At 34.8% G+C, this 13,935-nt stretch overlaps 1 protein-coding gene across 1 annotated transcript in view; it reads right to left on the bottom strand.

The window, feature by feature from the left end:
• Positions 1-13,702, bottom strand: part of Eaat1 (Excitatory amino acid transporter 1) — a 152,382-nt gene extending 138,680 nt beyond the window's left edge. Inside the window, exon 1 of the mRNA XM_090414374.1 lies at positions 13,346-13,702. Within this exon, the coding sequence (XP_090270500.1) occupies positions 13,346-13,677 (332 nt within the window). The 5' untranslated portion in view covers positions 13,678-13,702. The remainder of the gene's footprint in view (positions 1-13,345) is intronic.
• Between the last annotated feature and the right edge of the window lie 233 nt (positions 13,703-13,935).

Here is a 13,935-nt window from a genome sequence, read left to right as displayed (position 1 = left end):
CCTTAGTACTGAACGAGAGTTTTTGCTCTCTTAAGGTTTCTGCCTGGTCTCTGAGGAGAATCACCCACTTTGAAACAGCTGTCAAGCCAGTGAAACCTTATCAAAATGGATCAATAGGAGGCGAATACATGGACGCTTGGGCAGTGATCATGTCTTCTATATGGTCCACGCTAAGACAACTCGTAAATGCCGGCGAGTGTATTCCCCTAAGCTCTCTGGTCAAATTTCGTACGAAACTTTCATAGTTTCTACATTCCGCTTTGAAATAATATTGGATTTAAGAATCCACTTGAATTATATAATTTTACATCACCGAACTGAAGCCTCTTGGCTCTTTATTTTAGTGGATACATTCTTTACAAAAGTGGTGCGTATGTGGCAGAAAATTGTCAAATGAATGGCTCTCAAATCTTGAACGCAGGCTGTAAAAGAGGTGTAATGCATGTTCCTATCAGAAATCGCGGAACATGAACTGCAACTAATGCTAAGCAGACTAAACACCAACAAGACTGTAGGACATGATAGAATAACTGTAAAAATTATATGAACTTTTACTAAATACTACCCGATATTTTTTCTTCACATCAAAACAAATCCTTCTGAACTGGTGAATTCATAACAAAACTAAAAAAAAGCAACACTTATATCCATCTATTAAAAAAAAAAGCCGATATCAATAAATACACAAACTACAAACGCGTCGCTATTCTACCATTTCCCCTCCAAAATTCTTGAACTCACAATGAAAAAAAATGTATTACTTTTTTAAATTCAATGCACTTCAGTATCCAGAACGGATTCCTTGAAAAACGGATTCGTTTCTCAAGGAATAACACTGAATAAGCTTGCCTAAAATTTTCTGAACTCATATATAAGATCATTAACAGCAACAATAACAACAACAAACATAGTAGCTATTTTTATAGACGTACAGAAGGCATTTAACGTTATCGATCATGCTATACTTATTAAAAAAAACTGCACACCGTTGGAATTAGAAGGAAGAGTCACCTATCGTTTCAAACTTATTTAGAAAACAGATGGCAAGTAGTTCGAAGAGACGGCAGCTTGAATGAATACCAACTCAAAGCTAGAATTCCTCGAGGCTCAGCGCTAGGACTTGGTTTGTTTCTGATCAATAAAGACCTCTGTTCGGAATTGAAAGGGAATCTTTGCTGATTATACGGAAGTTTTCTCATCATGCGACATGTCAACTTTAAAGCGTAACACAGAATAGGATTTATTAATCTGCAAACGTGGTTCAGTGAAAAAATCAAAATGAACATTCAGAAAACTAAACTTATTCTATTGGGGCGAATAAATTTAGTTTTCTGACGTTTGTGTTTTAGTTCGCGTATGGAATTGTGGGTGATGTTTAGAGATAAGAACTCGTGTCGTGATTAGTGGGGCAGTTTAAACCAAATAGGGGTAGAGTGTTGTTATCAGATGTAGATAAGTAAATGGTTTGCATATGGAATTGTGGGTGATGGCAGAGTGATGGCCATACGCGAACCAAATTGTGTTTGGTCCGCGTAAGCCTTGTGGGTGATGCTTAGAGATAAGGAATCGTGACGTTATGAGTTTGGAAATTTCTCGGGAACATATGTCTCTCTGTGATATCACATGGTGTTTTGCCTATGGAATTGTGGGCGATGTTTAGAGATAAGATATCTGGGAATTTCCCAGGGTGACATCCGTCATTGTCGTCAAGTTTTGTCAATGGTCGTCTATAGGTGGGGGCACGACTTTTCCAATAAGTGCGATTTTTTTTTTCCTGTTATAGACTATGGGAGTTCTTAGAGTAGAGTCGAGATGGCGGCAGCATTTAGACCTTTTCTGAATAATTAATTATATGCTGGTGTCCCCATCAAACACACACACACAATCTTTTTTTTTCGCATATTCATAAATCATCCGAATATTTTGATTTGTCTATAATTTAAGATCTTAAAAATCAATAAATAAATTGTGTGTGAATTCACAGTGATTTAAAAAAAAAACTGATCTTACTTAAATTGTATAACACATCAACGACACCATTTCTTCATTTAACCACGTTTTTTCTTGTCAAAATTATTTGGTGTGGGAATTTTAGTTTAGAGTGAAGAGGTGGTGGCAGGCTTTAGACATTTTCTGAATAATTAATTACAAACTATCACAGGTGTTCCCCTCCAACACAACACGCACACACGTTTTTCTTCTCAATAGATGAGTATGGGAATTGTTAGTTTAGAGTCAAGAATGGCGGCAGGCTTTAGAAATAAAATAAGTTCTTTTTTTAATGAAAACCAAATGGCATTTTTTTAAAGAAATAAAAAATAAACGGAGGTTTTATTGGATTACAAGAACTTTTGTATGTGGTCTAGAAAAATTTTAATGATAATTTAGATTGACTTACATTATTTCTAGAAAGGGTCTTCTGAACGCCAATAGATATTCCAAAATAGTTAAATTATAACCAAATATCCACAGCACAATACACACAAAACACAAGGGGTCGAAAGAACGAAAGTTCTGTAAATAACCTGAAAAGCTAGTTTACTTTTGTTCCTTAGATTTTCTGTCCGTTTGTTTCTCTTGATTAATTTTATTCGCACTTTGCCTCATGCTATGTTTTCCCACGGTTTCTATCCAAAATGACATCCTACAGTTGAAGTGGAAACACCGTTTTGTTCAGGGTAAATCCACGTGTCTTTTTCATGACTCATATCGTCCCTTTTGATGTTTTGCGCGGTGCGTCTGTGTTCTTATGACACCAACATTCTATTAGAAATTATCAGTCGACTATGTGAACGAAATGTTTATAGATAACTCAAACAATGTCAATAGGTAGCATTAGACAATTTTCTAAAATAATTAATTACAGGCTATCAGTTTCCCCACTTTTTTACAATAATTAAACAGAATTGCATTAAAGTATAATAAATTTAGTTTAATCCTTTATCCAAGTGTGAGCAAACAAAGTTAGCAACTCGTTGCAACTGATTTGCAACGAGTTGTGTGGTGTTGTACCACCTTAGCCCATTCTTGAAGATACTTTCAGGTGCTAACTTTCTTTGCTCACACTTGGATAAAGGATTAAACTAAATTTATTATAGTCTAACCAAGTGAAAAATAAACTTTCAGCATTAAAGTATAAAGTTATGGATTTATATATCAACTTGTAATCAGAATAACTGAGTAACGTTTCACTGTGGAAAATAGAACAACAGCAACAACAACAACACACACACATATTTGTTCATTTGAGTTATAAATGCATATTTTATATTGCTGAAATATTAAATCACCAAATGCTGACGGACGCACTTTAATTCCAAACTGATGAACAAATATACTAGCATGTTGGAAACACCTACAGATATAGCAAAAAGTTGTCACTATTTAATTCATTTGTACTTTATTCATTTCAAAAGGCACAATTACATTATTAACTATGACTTCTATTTTTTTTCGTTCTCCTAATGGAATAGTATGTGTTGTCAAGTTTTGAAAAAAAAAAGGTTTTGACTGTCAGTTACATGTTTTTAAACTTTTATCATGCACAAATGTTTGAAAAGAAAAGAACATATACCTTCTCTTTATTTTTAAAAACAAAAATAAAGAGAGGTATATTACAAAAATAAGAGAATAAAAGTTTTTCTGTCTTTGTATGAACATTAATTTATCTCGTCTTCTCACTCCCCAAAATTTGTATTCGTGTTCTCTGCACAGTACAGTACCTTTTTATTTTCTATACCAAACTTTTATTATTAACCAATTAAACCGATTCTATTAACCAATTTCTTAGTTTGTCCAGAGATAGTGAACCAATTTCCCACTTCAGCTGATGGTTATATTTTATTAACCAAGAATTCTGTTTTTTAACTCTTTCAGGTAATTCATTCCAACTACAAGGTGATTTTGTCAATGCATATCTTACAATAATTCCATCAGAAATACAAATGTCTTTAGGAAATAAATTTGAAGTCTTATTCAAAAGAAATTGTACATCAATTATACCAATGATAACTGAAAATTCATATTTTTCACCCACTGTAGATTTTTCGTATTCGTTTTCCTTCATTCTTCTTCTTACATTACTTCATTTGGCACCACAAATAAATAGTTATTTATTATTATTATTTTATTGCTGATTATTAGCTTTGATCTTATATTTTATGTTAACTTTCTGTTACAAAATTCTAAACAATTAGAACTTTTCACAAAAAAACTTTCAAAGAATTTTGTGGCTCACCCATTATTTTTACTTTATCGGACACAAACCCCCACGACACCATACAGCAGCTGCAGTGGATGTACGATTACCTTAAGTCCAAAGTAAGTTCAGGGTAGGGCATAGTTTACCCTTACTATGCCCTACCCTGACTGTTCCTTCAAAAATGAACCTTTTGTACAGATGACTGAACGACATGTTTTTGCATACTGTTGAATATACTGTTGGTGTGTTTTCATCTTACTTTGTGTGGGGAAAGCAAAATTTGTATTTGTATTATCTGGAGAGTACAAATCACCTTTTTTCTATGCCAAACTGTTTTTTTAAGAGTTTAAGTCACGTTTCTGGATTAAATTATCTGCTGTCTCTCTCTCTCTCTCTGTAAAATCACCAAATTCTAACAGGTTGGGTTTTCGAGTATGTGAACGAAATGTTTACAGATAACTCAAACAAAACAGCATGACTGTTAGAATTTGGTTATTTTACAGAGAGACAGTAGATAGTTTAACACATCATGTTACTAAAACTCTTAAAAAGTTTGGTATAGAAAATAAAACGGTATCATACTATGCAGATAAACAAATACAAATTTTGGGGAGTGAGAGGACAGAATAAATTAATGTTCATACAAGGTAACAAAAAAGAAATAGACATAAAAACTTTTATGCTGTTTTCAAAAATAAAGAGAAGTACATTTTCTTTTCTTTTCAAACATTTTGCATGATAAAAGTTTAAAAACATGTGACTGGCAGTCGAAACTTTTTTTTTCAAAACTTGACATCATGTACTATTCCATTAGGATAACGAAAAAAAAGATAGACGTGATAGCTAATAATGTAATTGTGTCTTTTGAAATGAATAAAGTACAAATGAATTAAATAGTGACAATTTTTTGCTATATCTTTTTCCAATGCTAGTATATTTGTTCATCAATTTGGAATTAAAGTGCGACCATCAGCATTTGGTGATGTAATATTCCACAGTGAAACTTTCGTTCTGATTACAAGTTGATATATAAATCCATCACTTTCTACCTTAATGCAATTCTGTTTAGTTATTGTAAAAAAAGTGGGGAAACTGATATCCTGTAATTAATTATTTTAGAAAAGTGTCTAGTGGTACCTATTGACAGTGTTTGAGTTATGTGTAAACATTTCGTTCACATACTCAAAAACACCTAACTGATAATCTCTAATAGAATGTTGGTGCCATAAAAACACAGAAGGATCATGCAAAACATCAAAAGGGAGGATATGAGTCATGATAAAAAATACATGGATTTACCCTCAACAAAACGGTGTTTCCACTTCAACTGTATGATGTCATTTTGGACAGAAACCATGGGAAAACATAGTGTTAAATTGTGAATGAAGATATGTATAATAATAATAATACTTCATTCATAATTAACATTATCTACCTTATCATAACTGGACTTATTTAAATTTATTCTGTTAGTTTCTTGCTTATAAAATATTCATGCAATTCCTATTAAGTTTGTTAGTTAATTTTATTTATGTGATTTTAAAACATATTATAGATATGAAAAGGCTTTGTATTAAAGTGTCGATTATTTTATTTACTTTATTCCTTTGATAATAATATAAGATACTGTAATATATGTAATTTTTATATATCTAGAAGATTCTTTGTGGTATCATTTGATTGGTTGTTATGAGAAAACATGCAAATTTCTCCTATACTAGGAGAAATTTGCATGTTTTATAGAGTTCACGATGCGTGAACTCTATATACAAAGGGAAAGGGAAATTTGATGTGAGCTAAACCACTGAGAACCAGTTTTTGGCGGGAAAAAGGAAGGATTGGATACGAAAACGAAAGTAAAAAAGAGAATCGAATAGGGAAGTATAGAAATGGTAGTTGGAGACTGGGGGAAATTTTAACATGCCAAAATCGGAATTAAAAGGACTGGGATTCGCTTGGTATTTTAACTTACATTTTTCTGAGTTGGATTTATTCCAAAACTTCCTAATGCCTAACAGTGGAATAGTGCAGGAAATAGGATAATATGTATAAGAAAAAGAAGAAATAGGTAGATAATTTAAACCAAGTGCATAAAGGTTATATTCTCCCAAGTGTATAAATCAGTCATGGAAGTGGAAAATTCTTTTAAGTTTGAGTTACTACAAAGTAAAAGTCAGCAAGGACTTTAAAATTGTTATTCGATCTCCTTAATATGATGAAGCTATATTCTGATAAGATTACCTATACTTAGTGAGAAGTAACGAAAATTAATTCCTCTGAAAGTAAATTGTTCCTAGTTGCAGTATTCAGTGAGTTAAGATTTAATACGTGATGTACTGACTTTTCCCCTCTTCAAATGATAAATGCTATGTGATTGAATTAAGTATTCATTAACACTTTCGTTGCCAAGCTGAAAATTGGAATTTCGTATGGTGGCCAAATTTTTTTAAATTTTTTTATTTAGTTAGCGACGTCCAAGCAATAACGCGTGATCAGCCGTTTGGTGAGAACTCGCATCGCGCGATATCGCGTGATTAGCAATGAACATGTTAACTGAATGAGAATACTGTGAAGCCTATTTGTTGTAATTTAGGAATCTCAAACTTACATGAACTTAAATTGATTAACTGAGCCTAGAGAATTACAAATGAATGTCTGATGGTTCACAAGTTGTATTATTTGTGAATATCTTGAACTGATTTGCTATTTAAAATGTTTTGAAATGTAACCTTGCTCAGAGTAAGGTTATGATAGAAGTTCTCTGTAATAAGTAGAATAAGATCTGTTAAATATAATCTTTAATTATAAAGTTTAAGCTCAGCTGAGTAGTATACTAGAATCTTAATGAGAGCTTCATATTCGTTTAATTATAATGTCCCTGTTGGAATAATGTGTAATGATGTAATTTATGTGACACTGCATTAAATAATTTTATTTGAATTGAATCTTGTATTGCCTGATTGTTTAATGGCACTGCTCATGAAATAATATGAATCTTATTGGGAAACCCTATGTACTAAGAATAAAAACCTCAACCTAAAATCAGCTTATGATAACCTAATACAATTGAAGGTTGATTTATCTAAATTGCTCTTGTAATTCAGGATATGTAGTGGCGCAGTATAATATAAATTTTCTTCATATTCGATTGACATATCAGCCTACAACTAGCTAAATACTAAAGAGAGAGAATTGTAAGACGATAAAACGTGATTGAGAAAAAGTTACGATCTAACAATAGCATGAGGCAAAGTACAAATGAAATTAATCAAGAGTAACAAATGGAGAGAAAATCTAAGGGAACAAAAGTCAACTAGCTTTTCTGGTTATTTACAGAACTTTCGTCCTTTCAACCCTTGTGTTTTGTGTGTGTTGTGCCGTGGATATCCCTTATCCCCCTCCTATTCACAACTCTTTGCAATTTACATTCTCTCAACCTTTTCTCTTAATTCACATTCCAAAGACCACTGACCACATTTGTGAATTTTCTCTGGACCCTTTCTATCATATTCTCATCAACATGAAAACTCAGAACAAAATCAATGCACAATAATCCATGTGAGGACTGATCAACGCCTTATACAATGGTATCATTACCTCTTTATTTCTGCATGTAAGGATCCTCTGTATCATTGCCATCATCTGATGTCACATCTTCAACTTGAGCAATGTGGCCTCTGGATATCTGGTCCTTTTCCACTACCACTCCCAAATCTCTGATCTCCTCTACTTCCTTTCAAGTTTCCCCACCAAGTGTATACTTTGCATCCCATCATTGCTTGCCAAATTTCAAGACCATGCACTTTGCAACATTGAACTGATAATTCCACTCACCTCCTCTTTCATACAATCTATTAAAGTTCTCCTGTAAACCCATAACATCTGCTTGACTCTAGTAGTATCCCAGCCACTAGTGACAAGATCAAGATCAAGATAAGATAATGAATCGTGACGTGATTGGTTGTTGAGAAGATGACGTCATTGTGTGTATGTGATGTCATGAGTTTGGAATTTCCCTTGGGCATATGTGTCAATGGCTTCAGTTCTTCTGTTTTGTTTGCATATAGAATTATGGGTGATGATTAGAGATAAGGATTCATGTCATGATTGATGGGGCACTTTGAACAAGATCAAGATCAAATAAGGTAAGGAATCGTGACATGAATATGTTGTTATCAGATGAATATAAGTGATGTAATTTGTTAGTTGTAAATAAGTGACATAATTGTTAGTTGTAAATAAGTGACATTATTGTTTTGAATGGAAAAGGAAGATATATTAGTGGATAAGATTTGTGTCATGATTGGTGGAACACTTCTGACAAGATCAAGATCAAGATAAGGAATCGTGTCATGGATGTGTGTTGTTTTCAGATGAATATAGAGTTTGGAATGTTTGGAATTTCCCTGGGGCCGTCAGGGACATCACGTGGTGTGTTTGGTTCAGGTATAGAATTGTGGGTTATATTTAGAGATAAGGAATCGTGACGTTGTGTTTGGAAATTTCCTGGGAACATGTCTCTGTGACATCACATGATGTTTTGGTTTGCCTATGGAATTGTGAGCGATGTTTTTGAGATAAGATATCTTGGAATTTTCCCAGGGTGACACACATCCATCATTGTCATCATGTTTTGTCTTTGCTTGTCTATAGATGGGTGTACTAATTTTCCAATACGGTGTGGGGTATTTCTTTCCTGTTAAAAGACTATGGGAATTCTTAGAGTATAGTAGAGTCTAGTTGCGGCAGTGATTAGGCTTTTCTGAATAATTTAATTATGTGCTGGTGTTCCTCAATCACACACTTTTGTTTTCCATAGCTCATACATAATTTATTCTATATTCATATTCTAATTCGAATTCACATTTTATTCATAACTTATCCGAATATTTTGATTTGTTTAAAATTAAGATATTAAAGTTCAATAAATAAACAAATTGTGTGCGAATTCACTGTGATTTCAAAAGTGATCTTACTTAAATCTGCATAAGACATCAACGAAACTGTTTGTTCCTTTAAGTTTACACATTTTATTTCATAGATATTATTTACAATGAAATATGCAGAAATAGGAATTTACAGATTTCATCAATGCATGTGGTGTTTTTCTTGTCGTAATATTTCTTTGATGAGGCATGTGTGATTGCCTGATTTTGATACTGCTTCCCAGATGAGTATGCCAATTTCAACACACACCAATATTTGCAGCACTGCTATAAAAGCAAGTAACTGCCACTTTTGCGATGGTTCTTGCAAAGAAAAAAACTTATTGTTAGTGATGGAAAAGTTAGCATATTACTATAATCCTAATACAGTAGTTAGTTTTGGAAGTATCAGAGCTTTACAGAAACATATAAAGTTGCCACATGAAACCCTAAAAAGTTGCTTAGCAACACAACTACTTATGTGAGACATAAACCCATTAGAAGAAAGTTTAAACGCAATTAAATCAAAGTCCCGACACTTGTACACACTTTTCAATGTGATTTGGCAGTTATGTCATCTCATGCAAAAGAGAATGGGGGGGGGGATTTCCTTCTTGTATGCATTGATTGTTTTTTCCCGATTTGCGTAGGTTCGAACACTGAAGAAGAAATCAGCAGAAGCTGTTGTTAATGCTTTCGAGTCTAATTTTAAAGAAGTGCCATGTTACATAAACTCTGATCAAGGAAAAGGGCTTTGCAACAAGAAAGTTTGTGCATTGCTTAAGAACCATAATATTTATTTCTACACGACCAGGAGCGAAATGAAAGGACCCATTGGAGAAAGATTTATCAGAACATTGAAAACAAAGATCTACAAATGGATGACGTATACTAAAAGTTAAATTTATACGAAAATTTTGTCGACCCTTGTACATACTTATAACCTCACACCACACTGCATTATCGGTATGGCTCCTTCCCAAGTTAACCTTCACAACGAGGATCATGTTTGGAAACACTTGTATGGAACCAAGAGGAGTCTACCAAACCAAAATTTCACGTAAGTGATAGCGTGGTTTTAAGTGATGATACCCACAAATTTAGAAAAGGGTTTTGGGGTAACTGGACACGAGAACTGTACACTATTGCTCAGGTAATTAATAGAAACACTGTAGTATATAGAGTTCGTGGTCAGGACGAAGAGATAGTGGAGGGAACTTTCTATGAACCTCAACTGCAAAAGGCTGATATACCCAATGAACTTCCAGAAGACGTGTATCTAATCGAACAAGTACTTAAACACCGCAAGCAGAAAGGAAAGTTTCAGTATTTTGTTAAGTGGCTAGGTTATCCCTCCTCGTATAATTCTTGGGTTAGTAGAGAAGATGTTTTACTTAACCCTTCCCAGTAATGCCAGTATGAAAATGTTTCCTACAAACACGCAAACGAAATTTCAAGTGGAATTACCACACGAGACCAGACTCAAAGGTAAATGGGAAGTTGCTCTTGCCGAAATTCATCTTCCGGGAGAATTTAACAACATTGATTCCGGTTACAATGAGTTTCATATGACACGTGGAGTACGAGGAGGAGGAGTTAACACTATCGACAGCAACACCATCACAGGAAATAAAGTTTTCGAAAAGTCTAAAGAAGGATTTTATAAAGTATACAAGATTCCCCATGGCAGTTACAATTCACCCTCTGAACTTCTTCAAGCAGTGTTTGATGTGAGTTCTGTGATTACTGGAAAAAAGAACCCAAACAACTCCATTTGTCTGACAGTCCCAAAAGATTATAACCTGTTGTTTCCCAAGGAGACCCCAAGGTTGGGGCTTCTACTGGGTTTTAATCAGATTGGTATTAAATTGAAAGGCACTATCACTGGGAAATATCCAGTTGATATAAAGAGGGATGTAGCCGCATATTTTGTTTATTCTGATTTAATCCAAGAACAGATAGTTGGCGATACATGTGCACCATTGTTACGAGTTGTTCAGTGCAGCACCAAGTGTTCTTCCGTTTTTGCTCACCCTGATTATTACCCGTTACGAAAACAAACATTTCCGTCAATCAGCATTGAAATTCGTTCTGACAGGGGTGAGTTGTTCCACTTTCGTGGTGGCAAGACAATAGTTAAATTACACTTCCGACAAGTGAAGGATGACTTATTATCTCAGATATTACACACTACAGGCAGGTGGAGCTCAAGTGTTTACGGAGCCCCCAGTACAGCGTGGATACGGATTAGGTAACATTTTCAGAAGTGTCTTCTCCTTTCTAAGTCCACTTTTAAAACCTGCAGCTCAATTTGTTGGTCTTCAAGCCTTAAAAGCCGGTCAGCATATGATAGGAGATGTATTGGAAGGGGTACCTTTACATCGAGCCTTTATAAACAAACCATCAGAAGCTGGAAAAGCCATTGCTGAAAAAATCTCCGAGCCGATTACTTCAGAGAGGTCAAGGAAGCAAGAAGAAGAAAACGAATACAAAAAAGCGCAAGAGAGACATCTTTTTCTGAGGATATGATGTCAGAGGTAGATCTTTTTTCCCACCCTCGTGTCAACATGTGTGTGAAAAGAAGTTCTTATGTCACTTTCCAACCAATATCCAGTACTGACAGTGGAGGTCCTGTGGAATTTTGCATGGCAGGCAGGTACATCTTAAGAATACTTGGATTTGGGAAAATCATACCTACGCGTTCGTGTGCGCATCACTGACAATGATAGTAAACCTATTGAAGATTCTTCAGTTGGTGTCGTGAACAATATTTTCCATTCCCTATTCAGTCAAATTGACTTTTTTCTCCAAGATAAACTAGTGAATGTGCCTGATGGCACATTCACTAGTTTATCTTGGAGATCGTATCCTTATAGGGCTTATATTGAATACCTGCTAAATTATGACAGAGATGCTAAAAACAGTCAACTGACAAATGAACTATTTGCTAAAAATGATGTGGCTGATGTTAGTGATATGTTTACCAAAAGTGAATGTGGGATGCGTAGACGACAAGCTCGAATTAACCAATCGCAAAGTGTCGAGATGCTTGGGCGAATACACGCTGACATCATGCATCAAGACCGGTACTTGATCAACAACGTTTCTGTTCGTGTTCGTATGGTTCGCAGTTCTCCCGAATTTTGTTTACTGACTGTAAATGCTGATGCTAAGGCTAAAGTGCAAATTGAAGAGCTACACTTTTTGTCCTCAAAGTCAAAATAAACCCAAAGATTCAACTGGCTCACCTGTCTGTGTTAGACAAGCAAGCAATGGATATCCCATCAATCGCGTGCAAGTGTCTTATTTTTCGATTCCCAAGGGTATGTCAGATGCCACACGAGACAGTCTGTATCTAGGTGAAATACCATCTAGATTAATTATTGGACTGGTCGCAAGTGATGGATTTAATGGCACTTTCAACAGAAATCCATTTAATTTTCTTCATTTCGATCTCAATTTTCTTGTGGTGACAGCTGCCGGTATTGAGTATCCCTCTCAACATTTGACTCCGAACTTCAAAGAAAGGCATTACAGCAGATGTTACATGTTGATCAACAACGTTGGTCAACATGCCGTTGCCCCCCATGTCAGTCTGTTAAGAAGAGGAAGTGTGAGCCTCGAAGTTAAATTTGCTCAACCTCTTCCTGAAAACATCACAGGGGTTCTTTATGCAGAATTTGAGTGTACGTTATCCGTAATAAAGGATCGTTCTCTGTTACTGGACTATGAACACTGAACAATTAATAAGCATACTAGAGTTAGAACCCACCAAAAGAAAAGTGGGTTTAGGTGTTTGTGCTCGTGATGAATTGCCACAACATCCGATCAGACAACGGCAGTCGATGTTCGTCGTGAACACAGATCCGACTTGGTTGCCAGGACAACATTGGCAAGCTATCTATATTAAAGACAAAAACGGTGATTTTTTCGATAGCTTAGGTCGTCCTCCCGAAAGCGACATTGTTAACTTTCTGAATATCAACACTAATATATGGCATTATAATAGTGTACCTGTGCAAGCTAATGATTCTGTCACGTGTGGTTTGCACTGTGTATATTTTTTAATATTGAGAGTCGTGGTCTTTCTATACAAAACATTATTAGCAAATGTTATTGTAAGGATTTGTGGTTAAATGATATTGTAATGACTTATGCTGTTACAGATCATTTACTGAAAATAAAAAAATAATTTAAAAAAAATGTGTTTTTCACTTACCATTTTTTCCACACCAGTTGCTTATTCCCACGCAGCTTTCGGGGAGATAAAAAGACGAAGTTGCTATTGGTTCTTCGAGCTCTCCTGCGGGCGGGGAGTGGATTGGAAGCATTTTCCTCACTGGGACTGGCTAATGTTGATGGTTGACGGGAATGGTTCTGGATATTCGGTTTGTTTAAGTGTAGGTTCTGGACGTGGTAGTCTATGTTCCTGTTGCTCCCCTTCTGTGTGAGCCAATTGGTTTTCAAACCTAAATACTTTTGCAGAACATTTAAATATGCTTTTACTTTTTCATCTGCATGTTTATTTCTTATTTTTAAAATGGCACTCATTTCATCATTTAGTGTGTACAGTTCACACTCCTCTGGTGAATGGAGGAGCAAAAATTTTTTAAACATATGATTCATTTCGTAATAAGTGAACTCAATAAAGGAACAATGATACTGCCTAATAATGGGAACAGTGCTCCCCTGTGCTGTAAAACTAGTTTTCTTCTAGAAATGAATGGAAGCGATTTGTTACTTAGTGCTCTTATAATTTTTTTTTCCTTCGTGACTTCTGATTATGTTTTAGTGGAATATTTCCACATA

The sequence above is a fragment of the Typopeltis vanoorti genome, chromosome 25 (genome assembly GCF_054136105.1).
Source record: "Typopeltis vanoorti isolate ZY-2024b chromosome 25, IOZ_Tvanoo_1.0, whole genome shotgun sequence".
In the NCBI taxonomy this organism is placed as follows: domain Eukaryota; kingdom Metazoa; phylum Arthropoda; class Arachnida; order Uropygi; family Thelyphonidae; genus Typopeltis; species Typopeltis vanoorti.
Note: the sequence above shows the minus strand (reverse complement) of the source record. Positions and strands in the feature narration are given on the sequence as shown.